This window comes from Chelonia mydas, chromosome 11, assembly GCF_015237465.2.
Source record: "Chelonia mydas isolate rCheMyd1 chromosome 11, rCheMyd1.pri.v2, whole genome shotgun sequence".
NCBI classification, from domain to species: Eukaryota; Metazoa; Chordata; order Testudines; family Cheloniidae; genus Chelonia; species Chelonia mydas.
The window spans coordinates 61,692,067-61,709,899 of record NC_051251.2 but is presented as its reverse complement, the minus strand read 5'-3'; the positions used below and the strand labels follow the sequence as shown (position 1 = coordinate 61,709,899).

Sequence of the window (17,833 nt, the reverse complement as noted above, 5' to 3'; positions counted from 1 at the left end):
CATGAAATAAAATAGTAGACCACATCTAGAATATTACTGTTCCGAGTCTGCATGTTAGAGTGGATGGACTGGTAGGTTCTACAGTAATAGAGGTGCAAATCTGATAAATATGGGACAACCGCAGTTCGGTAGTAGAGTACAATAGCTTTTTGCTGTCCCATTAGATTACTGTGCTATAAACTGATCTCTTTAGCCAGCTTTACTTTTGTGTGCTATTGTGAGAACTATACGTGTAGGGCAGCCATAATACTCTGTGTTGATATCGACATAAATCTAGCAATGAAGTTGCATTTTCCAGTCTACGAAGGCTGACTGCATCTTATATTGGTAGACAGCAGAAAATGTCTACACTGTAGTAACCTACTGCTACCCATCTGTAAGTGGGTGTGTTTTTGTTTTGGATTTGGTGTGGTATCATTGGCATTGAGCATTCTCTTCGTTCTTTTTCCTGTCTGAAAAAATAATTTGTAGATCTAAGTTTACTTCACTCCACTGTCATCCCTGCTACTGACTTTACAACTCCTTGTCCCCATTCCTCCTGTTTTTCTGACATAAAGATAATTTCTTTGTGTTCTTATATTATAGCACAGACCTACGCTCTAACTACTTGCTTAATACCAAGATTGCTGGAGTGGAGGAGGCAGATGTCCTGCTTCTGGTTGGCACCAATCCACGCTTTGAGGCACCCCTGTTTAATGCTAGAATTAGAAAGAGGTTTGTATCTTTATGGAGATGAGGTAGTCCATACTTACAAAGTAGGGGCTAGAGCCACCCATGTACACCACTGCAGTGGGGCTCTGTGTGGGTGCAAGCATTCACCCAGGCAGATCCATTTGCAGGATGTAATCCTAGTTTTTTGTCAGGTTTCAAAGTAACAGCCGTGTTAGTCTGTATTCGCAAAAAGAAAAGGAGTACTTGTGGCACCTTAGAGACTAACCAATTTATTTGAGCATAAGCTTTCGTGAGCTACAGCTCACTTATGCTCAAATAAATTGGTTAGTCTCTGAGGTGCCACTAGTACTCCTTTTCTTTTTGCTAGTTTTTTGTGAGGGGTCTGTGTGGGTGTGTGCGCGCACATGCAGACAACAGGGTCTTTTCCCCACCTCCCCCTTCGTTGCATAGATTATATGCCATTAACTCCCTCAACATTAATGGGAGTTCACCTGCATCAAGGGAAGAACAGACTAATAAAAAATCCTCAGATTTAATTTTTATAGAAGGTTATTTGAAGCAAATTCCTAAAAGGATGCTGCTTAGCGCTATCACTACACAGAGTGAAGTTTTAAAATTATTGTTGCTGTAGTAAATGTGACCTGATGACTTGTAATAAGTGATGATATAGTTGACTTCATTGCTTGAAAAATAGGAATAAGATAAGTGATTAATCTGTCTTTGAAAATAAAATGTTTTTCAATCAGATGAAGTTTAGAATTTCATCCATTTTGATTTGGAAAAATACATTTTGGATTTTAAATGTGACTCAGTTGTTTAGTTCATCCAATTTACCATATTAAATTCTAGAATTTAAGAGGATTCAAGAAAAATTACATAACCTAAATCCTATATCTTATTAGTTATTAATAGAATATGCACTGGTAATTTTCTGTAACTGGCCAACAATTGGCTGGGGTAAAGTAAGCCACAAATGGCAACATCTCTTATCTTGAGTTGTACTTGCTTTTGCTTACTTTTTTTAATGTAAAGCAATAGGTTCCAGTCTCCTAATAATAGTGCCAGATTTTAATCTGTTTCATCAGTTGCCTTTGACTAGGTGTGGGAGGGAGTGGGGGAACACCTTAAATTCTTTAGAGAGAGGCAAACATACAAATTGCAAATTTAGGAAATATGTACAATTAAATTTTTGCAAACCTCGATTTCCTGGTACCTTTTTGTCATCATTTAACGATATGCCAATCCTCCTCACTGTTTTGGGATGACCCAATGCACTTAACTGATTTTTTTTTAAATTTGGTGATTATAAAATTTTGATAGAAAAAGGGAAAATCTCTATAACTGCATTTGATGGAATTTTTTAATGGCTTTTTATAATTTTAGTGTAATGAGAGGCTACAAGAAACTAAAGAAATCTCTGGAGGATTGTATCTTCTTTCTAGTCTGAATCCCTTGCCCGCTCCTCTCCTCTCCCTCCTACCCCCCGCACTGAAATGGGTAATCCCTAAAAAGTGTGAGGGTGAGTGCTGCCTCACAAAAATGAATAGGTTACTTAGTTTTCCAGGAACTCTTCCCTACTGCATATCATCTTCACTCTCTGTGCAGTTAAGAGCTGAGCTGTAGGTCACGCAGAAGAATATATTTAGTAGCATTCTGAGACTACAGGATATCATAGAATATCAGGGTTGGAAGGGACCTCAGGAGGTCATCTAGTCCAACCCCCTGCTCGAAGCAGGACCGAACTCCCAATTAAATCATCCCAGCCAGGGCTTTGTCAAGCCTGACCTTAAAAACTTCTAAGGAAGGAGATTCCACCACCTCCCTAGGTAACGCATTTCAGTGTTTCACCTCCCTCCTAGTGAAAAAGTTTTTCCTAATATCCAACCTAAACCTCCCCCACTGCATCTTGAGACCATTTCTCCTTGTTCTGTCATCTGCTACCACTGAGAACAGTCTAGAGCCATCCTCTTTGGAACCCCCTTTCAGGTAGTTGAAAGCAGCTATCAAATCCCCCCTCATTCTTCTCTTCCGTAGACTAAACATCCCCAGTTCCCTCAGCCTCTCCTCATAAGTCATGTGTTCCAGTCCCCTAATCATTTTTGTTGCCCTCCGCTGGACTCTTTCGAATTTTTCCACATCCTTCTTGTACAATGATATCATTGTACCAAAGAAAAATCATAGGGCCTAATGCTGCGTGTACATGTGTGCAGATGTTCCATTGAAGGCACTCGGAGTGCGGAACCCAGAATATGTATTATTACTGAAGCGAAACAATTATAGTAAAAAGATTATCTACATGGTAATCACAAAATTGCACTTAATCGTACATGTGCAGAAAAAGGTGAGATTTAAAAAAAAAAAACTTCTGTAGAATTCCATCAGTATGCCTTGTCATTAGAATCATCGTCTTACTGGATTTGGCTAACAATCTTTCCTGTGTCTTAACAGTACAGCCCAATCCCATTGGCCTGGGGACATCTAAAACTTTTGAATAACCAGGCATTCAGATAAACAGAAGTGCTATTTTAAATTGCATTTTCACTGACCTAGTCCTGCCAAGTTGCTGTTTCTGCTGAAACAAAATTCGGTCTCGGGGCTGGTCTATCTGAACAATTAATTAGTGGTAAAGTGGCATGTGATTCTTCCCAGCACTAGCCTATTGCAGACTAGCTATCCTTGTGGACCGTGCTGATGCGCATTAACAGTTTGTGCTTTCATCTGCTTCTGAGATCAAAGTGCATTACAGGGTTCACATGGTCAGTTAGTGTGGGGTAGACTTACAGCTCAGCTTGCTATGAACTGATTGTGTAAACAAGCCCCCAGGGCTTGTCTACGCTTAAAATGCTGCAGCAGCATAGCTGCTCTGCTTCAGCAAAGACGCTTCCTATGTCGATGAGAGGGGTTCTCCCATCAGCATAGGTAATCCACCTTCCTGAGAGATGGTAGCTAGGTTGACAGGAGAATTTTCTGTCAATTTAGCATTGTCTACATTGGGGTTAGGTTGGTTTAACTGTGTCACTCAGAGGTGTGGATTTTCACACCCCTGAGCAATGCAGTTATACTGACCTACCTTCCTAGTGTAGACCAGGCCTCAGTAATTGTAGTTAGTCGTTTGGAACCGCTATACAGATACAAACTCATTGATTAGCACTAAGAGGTTAAATGAAGTTATTAACAGGGTGATCAACAGGGCTACGTAGAGGAGACACTGTGGATTTGGATATATTTTTGTATAAATGGAATTCAGAACTGGAATTATACTGTATTTTGTTCTTGCTATATTTCCAGCTGGCTTCACAATGATCTGCAGGTGGCTCTTGTGGGCAGTGCAGTGGATCTGACCTACACGTATGATCATCTGGGAGATTCCCCACAGATACTCCAGGACATTGCTTCAGAAAAACACTCCTTCATCAAGGTATGTGCTTCTTAATAATGCACCTATTCAGATATGTCAGAATATAATTATATCTTTCACGGGTGCAGTGTTTAGAAGTTGTTTCGGAGGGCGATTTTATAACATTCACTGATGTAGTAATGGTTAAAAAGCAGGGTTTCTCTATAAATTGTTTAATATGCTCACCGTAAAGCTGAGGTTTGAAAGTTCTTTCCAGTGTGTGAAACTGAAACGTTCATGATCATAAATCTCTAGCACGTGTCCTCTTCTGAGTGAGCTGAGTTGTCCCTTCCAGCCGCTGTTGTTTCCAGTTAAACAATTTCTAGCTGGAAAAGGCCCAGAACAACACTGCTTTGGCCGAGATAACATAAGTCTTTGCTATAGCAACATCTGTAGGTTTTTGCTAGAGATAAAATAGATGGATGATTTCAAAGCTGCAGCTCTGCTTGCTTGAAAGGATAGTGTTTTAAAAACACTGGATTTGTTTTCTGTCATGTTCCATACTATTGTAACACTATTCATAAATCATTTCTTGGAAATCCTGTTCTGTACCAAAATTCAATTTCATTGCCTTAGAATGAGAATTCATTCTTTTTTTAAAATTGTGGGTTTTTTCCCCCTCAGGTCCTTAACCAGGCCAAAAAACCAATGGTGGTGGTAGGCAGTGCAGCACTTCAGCGCAGTGATGGAGCAGCTATCCATGCTGCAGTTTCCAGCATTGCACAAAATGCTAGGACAAAAAGTGGAGTTGGTACTGACTGGAAAGTTCTTAACATCCTTCATAGGTTCGTTCTACAGCATTTCTACAGTCTTTCTGCTTTACCTACCTGTGGTATATATTAAACTCTTTATGCCAAGCGTGAAGACTTCTCAGTACAAACACACGGGTTCTAGCTTGCCAAGGCTTATATGTGGAATAAAGCAGCACCTAAAACTAAGAGACAATATAACCTAGCAGAAAAGCTTCCATAACCTCTGTTTCATGATTTAGCAAGCATTTCAGATAGTCACTGGGACTGTTAGCACAGAGGCAAATTTGGGTTTAGAATAGGAGAGGGGTTAACAATATAATACACTATCGTGCCTAGCAGGACATACAGACAACCAATGCTACTTGATAAGCAAATACTGTTTACACAGAGGAAAGGCAGAATATCAATAGTGCTTAAGAAGACTGGTAATTAATACTTCTCCTGCATTGTATAGTTCTCCAGGTAAGATTTTTGCCTTTTTTAATCAAGTGGTCTACTAAATTAGTGTTCCCTGTTAACCAGGTGTATTCTTCTGCGCTTTGATATTAAAAGATCCGGAAATTATCCAGATAGTCATTAAACTACTTATTAAGATAATTCTTGCTAATGAGCCTGTTTGCTATCAGGAACTAACTACCACTTAGGGTATGTCTACACTACGAAATTAGGTCGAATTTATAGAAGTCGGTTTTTTAGAATTCGTTTTTATATATTTGAGTGTGTGTGTCCCCACAGAAAATGCTCTAAGTGCATTAACTCGGCGGAGTGCTTCCACAGTACTGAGGCAAGCGTCGACTTCCGGAGTGTTGCACTGTGGGTAGCTATCCCACAGTTCCCGCAGTCTCCGCTGCCCATTGGAATTCTGGGTTGAGATCCCAATGCCTGATGGGGCTCTGTCCTTCATGCCCTAGGAGATTTTGACAAAGGTTTTGGCATTTCGAAAACTGGAATGGAGTTCTGATAGCACGGATTTCTCTCGCCATACAGCGATCAGATCCTGTACCTCTCGTTCAGTCCATGCTGGAGCTCTTTTGCGATTTTGGGACTCCATCATGGTCACCTCTGCTGATGAGCTCTGCATGGTCACCTGCAGCTTGCCACACTGGCCAAACAGGAAATGAGATTCACAAGTTCGCGGTTCTTTTCCTGTCTACCTGCCAGTGCATCTGAGTTGAGAGTGCTGTCCACAGCGGTCACAATGGAGCACTCTCGGATAGCTCCCGGAGGCCAATACCATCGAATTGTGTCCACAGTACCCCAAATTTGACCCGGCAAGGCCGATTTAAGCGCTAATTCACTTGTCAGGTAGAGTAAGGAAATCGATTTTAAGAGCCCTTTAAGTCGAAAAAAAGGGCTTCATCGTGTGGACGGGTGCAGGTTTACATCGATTTAACGCTGCTAAATTCGACCTAAAGTCCTAGTGTAGACCAGGGCTAAGGATAACAAGAACCCTAGTTCCATCTAGTCTGTTTTCTGCTTAAGACTGTAACTGAGATACTTTAAATCTGAAACACGTGTTTGTCAATGCCTGTAAAGGAGAATATCTTGAGTGAAGTTACTCTTTTACATGAGTGTAAATCTGGAGAGAGTAACTCCATTGAAGTCAATAGACTTACACTGGTATAATGAGGGAAGAATTTGGTCCGCTGAATATAAATTAAATATACAACACTGATAGCAAAGAGAGAAAATTCGCATTAAAATATTGGTGAAACAAAAATAAGTCATTCTCTCCAAATACTACATTTAAAAAGGCATGTAGTATGAGGTACCTTTGGGTAGTCTCTTCTGTATTAAGACTTCCATGCACATACTGTAGAAATCCATAAGAAAGTTCAATCATAAGAAAGTTTAGGTGCTCCAACAAAAGCTGCATTTGTAATTGTAACAGATAAACATATGTAACTATTTTAATTTTATTTATTTATTTATTTATTTATTTTTAAATGGGGTGGAGGGTACTCAAAAGGGCTCAAGGGTATAAAGGTCAGTTTCCTTGATTTTAAAACCAAAGTATTTGGAAATTCCATATAGGGATCATTGGATGAAGGACAAGCTGTGCATTTTTCCAAAAGGGGTAGCAATGTTAACACAGCCTCCAAAATTGTCCAAAAAAATAGCTGATCTAAGCTTAAATCTATTTTTCCCCAGCATTACCCTGTTAACAAAAAAAGCAAACCTAATCTCCTCCTCATCATGGGTGAGTAGATTAATGCAAGGCTGCATTAATGGGACAGAGTCAACTTAACTTAAAAATTATGTTTTTTCTTTTTGAAATGTTTGCCTATTAGTACAATAACACCTAATATTACTATAAGTGTATAAATAGACTTTTTTTTTCCTTCCAATTTAATGTATTTGACAACACTCTGTATGGAGAACGTGACATTTTGCAGGTGTACTACAGAAACTCTTTAACTAGGGCTGGCCAGAAAATAAGAATTCAGTTGTGAAATGTTGGTTTTGACCCTTTTTTTTTCGTTTCACATCGGGACAAGGCCGATCTTCAGCTATATTTTTTGTACACAATTTTGAGCCGCACTCCAGAATAGCCAAAAGCCCAGTGGTCAGGATACTCGCCTGGGATGTGTGGGAGACCCACTTTTAAGTCCCTGCACTGCCTGATCCAGGAGAGAGACTTGAACGTAGGTCTCCTGCATCCCAGTGCTCTAACCACTGGGGTGTAGCTCTCTGGTTATGACTTAGATGTGAGAGACCTTCCTCACAAAAGTAATCAAAACTGACTTAATTTGTGTGTTTCAGCTAATCAGTATTTTCCAATAAAAGTTTCGTCAAATTTCAGATCAGCATTACTTTTAACTGTGTTTAAAAAAAAAAAAAAAAAAAAAAAAGACTAAATGTCAAATAGAGATGTATGCCCCTTTTAAAATATTTCAAAGTTGAAAAGGAAATTGTGGGGGAGAACCTGACACTTTATAATCTGTAATAAGTCTGTCTGTCCTTGCAGGGTTGCAAGCCAAGTAGCTGCTTTGGATCTAGGTTTCAAACCAGGAGTGGATGCAATCCGGAAGAACCCTCCCAAAGTACTATATCTTTTGGGGGCAGATGCAGGTTGCATAACACGTCAAGATTTGCCAAAGGATTGCATCATCATCTATCAGGGTAATTAGAACAAATAATTCAAGAAATACCGCCTCAAACAATCTAACCAGTAGGACACAATTATGAATATGACTTCACATGCTTTTTATTTTTATCATCAGCTTTAGCGCAAAATATTTTTAAACTTAATATGCTCACACGACACTGACATTCCTCCTTCTCACCTCTGTTGGGAAATGGAAAAAATGTTTGAACTTAACTGCTGCAGGGAGAAGTGACTATTTCATATTTTAGGAAAACAAATCTTCCCATGGGCTGGATACCTGGGGTTATTGGCAAAAAAATACAAATTGGTTTACCCTCTTGATCATGGTGTCAAATCTACTAATGGAAGGCTATTCTCATTCCAGTCCATGTCACAAAAGTAGTAATTACCAATGATCTAGATACCCATGTTTTCCCACAGCAGTCTTAGCTAAGGCCAAGAATCGAATGGATATGATAGTTCAATCTCCATTTTTGACACTGGTTGTGGTCCAGCTAGGCTGCTTATGTTATGGACAAGTAGGACTTTAATCTCCAGGGCTGTCAGTCTTTCCTGAACACTAAATTTACTCAAGCAAAAGTTCAGAAGAAAAATTCCTTTTTAAGAGGAATACAGTAGTTCTAATGTGTTCATACATCATTCCTCTTGAATTATGCTTACAGATGCCCTATAGTTATTCCTATGTAGCTTCCCGTCAGAACTTTGCTTTCCTCTTCCCATTTTTTTCCCTCAGGACATCATGGTGATGTGGGCGCTCCCATGGCTGATATTATTCTCCCAGGAGCAGCTTACACAGAGAAATCTGCAACATATGTGAACACTGAGGGCAGGGCCCAGCAGACAAAAGTAGCAGTAACACCTCCTGGCATGGCAAGAGAGGACTGGAGAATTATTAGAGCCATCTCTGAGGTACTGTAACTGTATTAGAAATTGAAAGCTCTAGTAAGAATCTAAATGGAGCTTGGAAACTGTTTACAGTACCTTTTTAGAATGCAGATTTGTGTTCAGGATTGTAGGTACAAAGTCTCATGGGAGTATGTGTGGGACTGAATTAATATGAAGCAAGACTGCCTTTAATGATGTCTGTGGGGTAAATGGGATTGTGTTTTCCACTCTGAGATTTTGACATTATTATAGCTCCTAGATATGCTTTGAGAATGTATAATGGATGACTTTTAACTGCAGCAAATTCTGTTAGCCAAGGCAGGATTCCCTAGAGCAACCTGGAAGACAGACTGGGAGCATGCTTTACTGCTTCCCCGAAAAGGAACAGTGTGGGTCCCCTGAGAGTATGTGTGCTGATAACGTCTGGTAGGGCTGAACGCATCCTGACTGGCCCTAGGAGATATGGTTAACAACCACAGTCTCTTGTAGTGCTGTCCTGAATGCTGTAGAGAGATCTGACTCTACTGCTTGCATGGTAGAAGAGAAGCCACACTTCTGTCCTTGTCCTTCGCCTCTTCCTTGGGTAACAGACAGACTCCAGCTCTTAATATCCAGAAAACTTAATTGCTGGCATCAAGAGATCAACATAATATGTTGCAAATTAAGCACAGGACTAGCACTTTAGTCATTCACTCCTCAAATTAGTGGAGCTTTTCTCCCTGCTTCATTGTAGATATTTGAGTTAATGTTTAAATACTTAATATGTATTGGCCAGAGGACTAGATTTGATGGAGTCTTGTGGGGTTTTTTTTTTTTTTAAAGCTAACTGGTGTGACCCTCCCTTACGATAACCTCGATCAAGTAAGGAACAGATTGGAAGAAGTTTCTCCTAACCTGGTCCGATATGATGATGTAGAGCAAGCTAACTACTTCAGCCAGGCGAATGAGCTCTCCAAGGTATTGAACATTTAAACTATGAGCATCAAGCTATGTAAGAGGCTTGCGTATATGTAGTACTAAGCACACACTGCACTGTACAGCAGGAGAGCGTAGTCAAAAAAGTACTGTGGTAACACAGTCCTGCCTCATAGGTGACTGCTTAATCTCCTAATATACCTTCTTTCTTTTCCATTGCAGTTAGTGAATCAACAGTTGCTTACTGACCCTCTTGTTCCACCTCAGCTCACAATTAGAGATTTCTATATGACAGGTATGTGGTCATAGCCTTACTTGATGAAAGTAGAATTGTATTAACTCATCTCACTCTTATAACTTTGCTGTGTTATTTCATTAGAGCTACATTGTAACACACAGATGCATAATTAATTAATTGTAAAGGTGCTTCCAGAATATTAAGACCCCTAAAAGGGACACCCACATACACCATGCTTCTGTCTGGAAAACTTTGTACCTACTGTTCTTACCTGAGACATCTAAGATCAGAGGGCTGAATGCTACAGACTTGTAATCCTTATTCAGCCAAAATTCCCAATGAGCTCAATGGAAACTTGTACGAGTAAGGTCTAGAATTTGGTCCTGTATTTTCAACTAAGTGTGTGTGGGGTTTTTTATATTCCCCAGATAAAGATTTTTAGTAAACCATGGGGTTTTATGACTTTAGGTCTCTCTGTAGGTCTACTGGTTGTGTTCTGAAATGAACACTCAATACCAAAATAAATGTCTTTGCAGATCCAATCAGTAGAGCATCCCAGACAATGGCCAAGTGTGTGAAAGCAGTCATTGAAGGTGCTCAGGCAGTAGAAGAGCCATCCATCTGCTGAAGAATGTAAACACACCGCTACCAAAATCCATCAGATATTCTAGTAATATGTTGGTATGACTAACTTTCAAAAAACAATTATTTTATGGTGTTACACTTTATGTTCACATCTTCATGAAAACAGTTCAGATCACCTAATATGGGGCTATCAGTGTGCTTGGAAATTAAACACAACACTCAATTTATTGGACCTAAAAAAATATGAGTACGGTGATTGTGTACAAACATGGTAGATTATTAAAATCAGTTCATTTCCTATGTAAATGGTTTGTATGGCTTGTGATTCTCTTGCATAAAAATAAAGATTTAAACATAAATTTTAAACAAGTTTTTAATGTGACAAAAATTCTGGAAACCAATCTTTTACTTCCGGTGCATCTGGAAATCTCAATTATTTGACACTTTTAAACATCCGTTGTAGTTGCAAAGATTCTACCATTGTATACAGAAGGCAAAACCCATGTACTACCACCCTGAGTGACACATGTCCTTCCTCTTCATTCAAATACACCCATTTACAACTCTCAGCACTAAGAACTAATAGGTTTGCTGATGCTTGTATTCTTTCATTTGGTCAAGATCGGAAAATACGTGCAAGAAATAAAATCTGTATGGCATGATGCCTTTCTTAGGTAAATTGCTCTCTATTTAGAAAAAGTGGAAGATTGCCACACACAAAAAAGCCCTCAGAACAAAACCTGAATCACTTACCATGAGGGAGGTTGCAGTGATTACAGAAGGGGCTTATTCCTAGAGTACTTTAAATCTGGACTTGATCTCTTTTCTCCCTGCATTACTCCATTCTGTTATAGAAGCAATAAAAGATGTAGCTTCAGAGTGACTTCAAGTGTTAAGTCGCATCAACTTGAAGCCCCAAAAGCTGCCAGTTTGCAAGGTAAAGAAAGGAGAGTTTGCATTATCTGAAAACGTTCATTAAATGTGTCAAAAATAAATAGCATACTAACTTATTTTGTAATCATTTAAAAAAAAAAAAAAAAGACTGCAAGTCCAGTGATTTTCTGCATCCTTCAAATTCAGTCTTGGACTGAGTACCACCAGCACCTTGGCTGACAAAATATTGTTACAGGCAAGGTTCCTGAAACTGAAAGGCATTTACAGCAGTTTGGGCAAAAAGTTAAGTAGCCTATCCTGTAGTTTGCTATGTGCAGGCTGAATTGCTTTCAAAGGGTATGGCTACAGGGGGATAAAAACCCCACAGCTGGCCCAGGTCAGCTGACTCTAGCTGCAGGGCTAAAAGTTGCTGGGTAGAGATTCAGACTCGGGTTGGAGCCTGAGCTCTGAGACCCTCCAGCCTCCCAGGGTCCCACAGCTTAGGCTCGAGCCTGAGCCTGAATGTCTACATGGCAATTTTTAGCCCGGCAATCTGAGCGCTAAGAGCCTGAGTCGGCTGACCTTTGCCAGCCGCAGCCATGCAATGGGGCTTTTATCCTCGTGTAAACATATTCTTATGGGCATAGCTTTATTCTTTCTGAGCCAAAGGTAAATCCATGTTAGTTATGTAGTAAGTCTCAAACTATTGCATCATGAGACACTTGCTATATTCATCTGAAGTGGGATTTTTCAAAGTCACCTAAGTGACTTTTGAAAATCTCATCCCTTGCTCCTGTAGTATGCAAGCTCGTAAAGGTTCTGAGCCTTTAAATTTGAAGATAATATTCTGAACATGAATTTATGTAGTGTTAACTTAGAATAAAACAGCTCTAGGAAAGGCATGAACAATCTGAAGCCCCATCCTGATTGATTAAGAAAGAAGGTAACTTTACATTGAGTTGCATGCGTATATTGCATGTGCAAATGGACAACCAAGGGGCAGAAATAAGTGATCGTGAATGTCCCACATCTTTCCCTGCCAAGCAAATGGCTTTACAATGTAAAGCTGTGTTCTACCCATAATCTTTGAAATAGTCACCAATAAGAGCTCTACTGATTGTGTTCAAATGTTTTAATCTTTTCTCTTCCTCCCCTTGCTTGTTCGTTCTTTGTTGCCTCCTGTTTTTTACCTCTTACAATGATTTTTTGGGGTGGGTTTCAGTGAGACATATAGAAATGCATTGAAATGCCTATTTCCACTGTCACAAATGGTGTATCAACTGCTACAGCAAGAAAATCCCCTATTTTATAGTTGTGAAATGTGGCTTTTTTGTAAAGGGGGGAGGGTGGGAGAGAAAGCACACACCCAACTGGTAAATCCTAGACATGTTTCTAACTCAAACGTATCAGAAGATACAGTGTAGAAGGATACAGCCAAGGTCTAGTAAAACTGATGTACCTAGTGCTCCTCAGTTGCTAAGGAAGTTTATAGCCCTTAGCATTAAAAGGAAAGGATTGGATGTAAAATACTTTAAAATGTGTCCCTTGTTTTCCTAATACTGATGTTACTGTTTGGACTCCCAGGGGTGTCACCTGATGTGCTGCGATACCCCTCAGTCTACCCATTCTGCCAGCATAGGTCCCTTTTAACCTGTCTTGCTGAGCCAGGCTCTTAAAAGCTCCTCTAACACACACACACAGGCAGGGCCACACCCAGCTGCAGATCAGTTTTGGGAAGACTCATCTTAAGGGCCTTGTTCCAGCACTCAGATGTCCAACTCCCTTGGAGTACAGACCCAAAGATATATTATGACATTCGCCTCTTCCCTCAGTGTGGAAGAGGGATGTGCACACTTCTCGCCCCCCCTCTCGCCCCCCGGTTAGAAATTGCATAAACTGGGTTATATTATAAACCAAAAATAAATTGATTAACTGTAACAGGTGTATTTTAAGTAGTTAAGGAGGTAGCAGACAGAACAAGGCTGATTACGAAGAAAATAGAGAATGCAAACTAAGCTTAATACACTAAAGAAACTGGTTACATGTGAGTTCTCACCCTAAATGTCTTTCAGATAATCTTCTTCACAGGCCAGATGCCCTTCCAGCCTGGGCCCAGTTCTTTTCCCACCAGAAACATGTTAATACTTTGCAGCAGTTTGAGGCACTAAGTGTTGGGATATGTCTCATTTAATCTTTTTTTCAGAAATGCTTTCGCTGGCTAACAGAGCTGAAAGAGACTACATCTCCCAGAATACAGCATCTGCATTTCCTGTCTGCTGATCTTGCACGAGCAGCATTACCTATCACATGACCACTTTAGACTAGCTTTGCCTTTCTCTTCATGCTTATGCTCATCTGCCCAATAGTCAAACACCTCTTCCCCCACCAAATCATCAGGTAGATGCAGTTGTCAGTCAGTGATTTTAAAGAACATATTGGGGGGGGGGGTAGAGGAGAACCTGCCACATTTCAAATTTCTGCCTCATATGGCCTTTTCTGCACTAGGAAAAGATGTATTGCTAACTAACTCAAGGTAAAATGCTAGTGAAGACAAGACAGTTTGTTGTTTTCACACGAGTTAGCAGGTTGAGTTAAATACTAGGCTCCCTCAGTCTTTAACTGGCTTTCTAACTTCCAAAAATTATAAACTGCCTTGACAACAAGGAGTCCTTGTGGCACCTTAGAAATTAACAAATTTATTTGGGCATAAGCTTTTGTGGGTTAGAACCCACTTCATCAGATGCATGGAGTGGAAATTACAGGAGCAGGTATAAATACACGAAAAGATGTGAATTGCCTTACCAAGCGTGAGGTTAGTCTAACAAGACAATTCAATTGACAGCAGGATACCAAGGGAGGTTGAAGTGGTAATGAGAGTGGCCCATTTCAGACAGTTGACAAGAAGGTGTGAGTAACAGTAGGGGGAAATTAGTATTGGGGAAATTAGGTTTAGGTTTTATAATGACCCAACCACTCCCAGTCTTTATTCAGGCCTAATCTGATGGTGTCCAGTTGGCAAATTAATTCCAGTTCTGCAGTTTCACGGTGGAGTCTTTTTTGAAGTATTTTTTGTTGAAGAATTGCCACTTTTAGGTTTGTTGTTGAGTTACCAGGGAGATTGAAGTGTTCTACTGGTTTTTGAATGTTATGATTCCTGATGTCAGATTTGTGTCCATTTATTCTTTTGCATAGAGACTGTCCAGTTTGGCCAATGTACATGGCAGAGGGCCATTGCTGGCACATGATATATCACATTGGTAAATGTGCAGGTAAACGAGCCCTTGATGGTGTGGCTGATGTGGTTAGGTCCTGTGATGGTGTCCCTTGAATAGATATGTGGTCAGAGTTGGCACCGGGGTTTGTTGCAGAGTTCAGTTCCTGGATTGGTGTTTTTGTTGTGTGGTGTGTAGTTGCTGGTGAGTATTTGCTTCAGTTTGGGGGGCTGTCTGTAAGCAAGGACTGGCCTGTTTTCCAAGGTCAGTGAGGGACCGTCCTTCAGGATAGGTTGTAGATACCCAGAAATCACCTACTACAAGACACGCCCAACAAAGAAACACCACTAGCCATCACCTTCAGCACCCAACTAAAACTTCTCCAATGCATCATCAAGGATCTACAACCTATCCTGAAGGACAATCCCTCACTCTCTCAGATCTTGTGAAACGGCAGAACTGGAATTAATTTGCAAACTGGACACCATCAGATTAGGCCTGAATAAAGACTGGGAGTGGTTGGGTTGTCATAAAACCTAAACCTAATTTCCCCCTACTGTTACTCACACCTTCTTGTCAACTGTCTGAAATAAGCCACTCTCAATTCAAACATTATTTTTCCTCCCTTGGTATCCTGCTGTCAATTGAATTGTCTCATTAGACTAACCTCACACTTGGTAAGGTAATTCACATCTTTTCATGTATTTTCCACTCCATGCATCTGATGAAGTGGGTTCATGAAGTGGGCGAAAGCTTATGCCCAAATAAATTTGTCTCTAAGGTGCCATAACGACTCCTCGTTGTTTTTGCTGATAAGACTAACGTGGCTACCACTCTGAAACTGCCTTTATTTCACTAGCATTTTATCTTGAGTTAAGAACACACCTTTTTTCCCTAGTACAGACACAGCCTGTAAGGCTGAAGGAAAGATGTACTGAGGAAAAGGAAGGTTGAGAAGGGTTTGAAGGTAGGTAGGTATGAGTCTAGTACTCTCTGAGGACAAGGAGGTTTTTCACCCTCACCCAGTTACTTCTGCTGCAGGCTGTGTCAGTGTCAAACAGTGAATAAGTTGAATTAGAAGTATACTAAAGAGAAAAAAATATAGATGAGTAAACTAACTCACCCAAGCCTTCCCTCAAGCTTCTTCCTAAGAGACACAATGCAAGCTCCCCCTAGGTCAATGGGGAGAGGCAGCAAAATCCCACCTCAAACCTTGACTCCAGACACATGCCCCACACAATATTTGCAAGAGAGGGCTGAGCTAACCCCCAGCAAAAACATACTCTCCTGAGAGAGAGAAAACATTTTCTTAACATTAATTCTTAGTGTTGGCTTCTGAATCTATGTAAGCAGATGAAGTCACATAGGATGGAAAAGAGGGGACTGAAGACTGAGCCCTAAGGGCCACGGATGCAAAGAGGGGGAGGGCAGGAGGAATAACCATCAAAGGATATGCTGAAATAGTGGGCAGATTGATAGGAGAGGAACCAAGACAGGCCAGGGGCATAAAAGCCAAAGAAAGACAGTGTCAAGGAGCAGGTAAGGAGTATCAACAGTACATGAGACTCAAGGCTTCACTTATTAATAGCCTTAAAGTATTAATACACCAGGACACATTTTTAATCCAAGTGTCCTTTGAATGATGACAACTTGTTCAGAAATTATGTCATTCAGGGCAGTTACTATTGGCATAAAACAATCTTTTACATATGTAGATTACTCTCACCTCCAACAATCTGCACACAACACCAATGAAATGCAGGGGTGGAGGGATATAGGCTGCTATTGCACAGCACTGCAGTGGGGAGGAAGGCAATATTTTGTTCAAGGACAAGCCGCCTGCTCTTTCAAAATGTGTCTTTTTAAGAGCTATGCAGTGCAGAGTGGATGTTCAAAATTTTGTCCAAAGACAATACATGGTATATTACGTGGTGCAACAATCTGTGTCCTTTGAAATGATGGAGTTCAGTAAAACTTGTGGTTCCAAGGAATCCAGATATTTAAAAGTAGATGCTTATACTTCCTAAAAATTTAGTGTTAAATATTTTCATGCCTGGATTAATAGTTTACGAGTCTATGTGGAAAGCTTGATATTTATGTACGTACTTTGTGCATGCATCCATAACCAGTAATGCTAAATAAATCTGCTACTAAATAATATACTTTCTTCTGGCGGCACACTCATCCATTCTGCTACAGTGCAACAGTGTCTAAAGCTGAGAAAGCCCTGGAGACTCTGAGGCCTTTCCCTGCTCAAACCTGCTTCCATTAAAACAGTCATTATGAGGCATATAGTAGTTACGTAAACGGAGAACGCTTTGGGGAAGCGTAACCTACATTTAAGATGAATAGAGATTCCAAATTTTATTTTAGTATTATAATACAGTTTTGAGCATGCTTAAATACAATTTCAAAGGAAATTAATACTCGATTCAAATTACTTTCTTCTTGTCACCCTTCCCTACGCCTGTTGGCCTGTCTGAATTAGCATATAGATGAAAAACAAGTGCATCCAGGGGACAAATCCAGCTAAGAACAGAAAACTTTGACCCAGATCCTCAAAGGTATTTAAGCTCCTAGCTTCCATTAATTTCATTCCAAGTTAGGAGCCTAAATACCTTTGAGGATCTGGGCCTTTACATCTAACAAATAACCCACAAAAGGGACCATTAAGGTCTTGCCTCCTAGAACCTGGCTACTCCTCATGCTTTAGGACATACACCAATCTCTTAACAGTTTATGAAGAAACTTCCCCTGTAGGCAGTTTGTCATAAAATGGTCTGTTATGGAGCATTTTATACCGTCCCCTGAAGCATGTGGTACTGGTCTCTGTCAGTGACAGAATATTGGACTAAATGGGCCAGGGGCTTTACCCAATATGGAATTCTGATGTTCCTAATTTGCAGTAATGACAGAGACACCCACTGTGAATGACTGAAATTTATGATTTAATGCATAGTTGAACTAGTAGAATAAAAAACCCACAAAGGATAATAAGGCAAAGAATGTAGTTTATTAATTTCAGTGATTTTAATTTAGGAAATATCAATAAATGTATACAAATGTTCTAGTAAATACATTAGTATATTTGAATTACAAAATGGAAGTTTTACTAACATGAGACCTCATTACAGTGTTCTCTTATGATTTTATTACCTTGTTTACTTTCAATTTACAAAAGTCTCAATAGATGCC

The 17,833-nt window shown here is 40.0% G+C and overlaps 1 protein-coding gene across 3 annotated transcripts in view; it reads left to right on the top strand.

Moving 5' to 3' along the window:
- NDUFS1 (NADH:ubiquinone oxidoreductase core subunit S1) overlaps positions 1–10,919 on the top strand; it is a 29,453-nt gene extending 18,534 nt beyond the window's left edge. For all 3 annotated transcript variants that reach the window (XM_043525830.1, XM_027833971.3, XM_043525829.1), the window contains exons 12-19: positions 586–714; positions 3,961–4,090; positions 4,694–4,854; positions 7,790–7,944; positions 8,664–8,839; positions 9,638–9,772; positions 9,953–10,025; positions 10,505–10,919. In XM_043525830.1, coding sequence (XP_043381765.1) covers positions 586–714; positions 3,961–4,090; positions 4,694–4,854; positions 7,790–7,944; positions 8,664–8,839; positions 9,638–9,772; positions 9,953–10,025; positions 10,505–10,596 — 1,051 coding nt within the window. In that variant the 3' untranslated portion in view covers positions 10,597–10,919. The remainder of the gene's footprint in view (positions 1–585; positions 715–3,960; positions 4,091–4,693; positions 4,855–7,789; positions 7,945–8,663; positions 8,840–9,637; positions 9,773–9,952; positions 10,026–10,504) is intronic.
- The last annotated feature ends 6,914 nt before the right edge of the window (positions 10,920–17,833 follow it).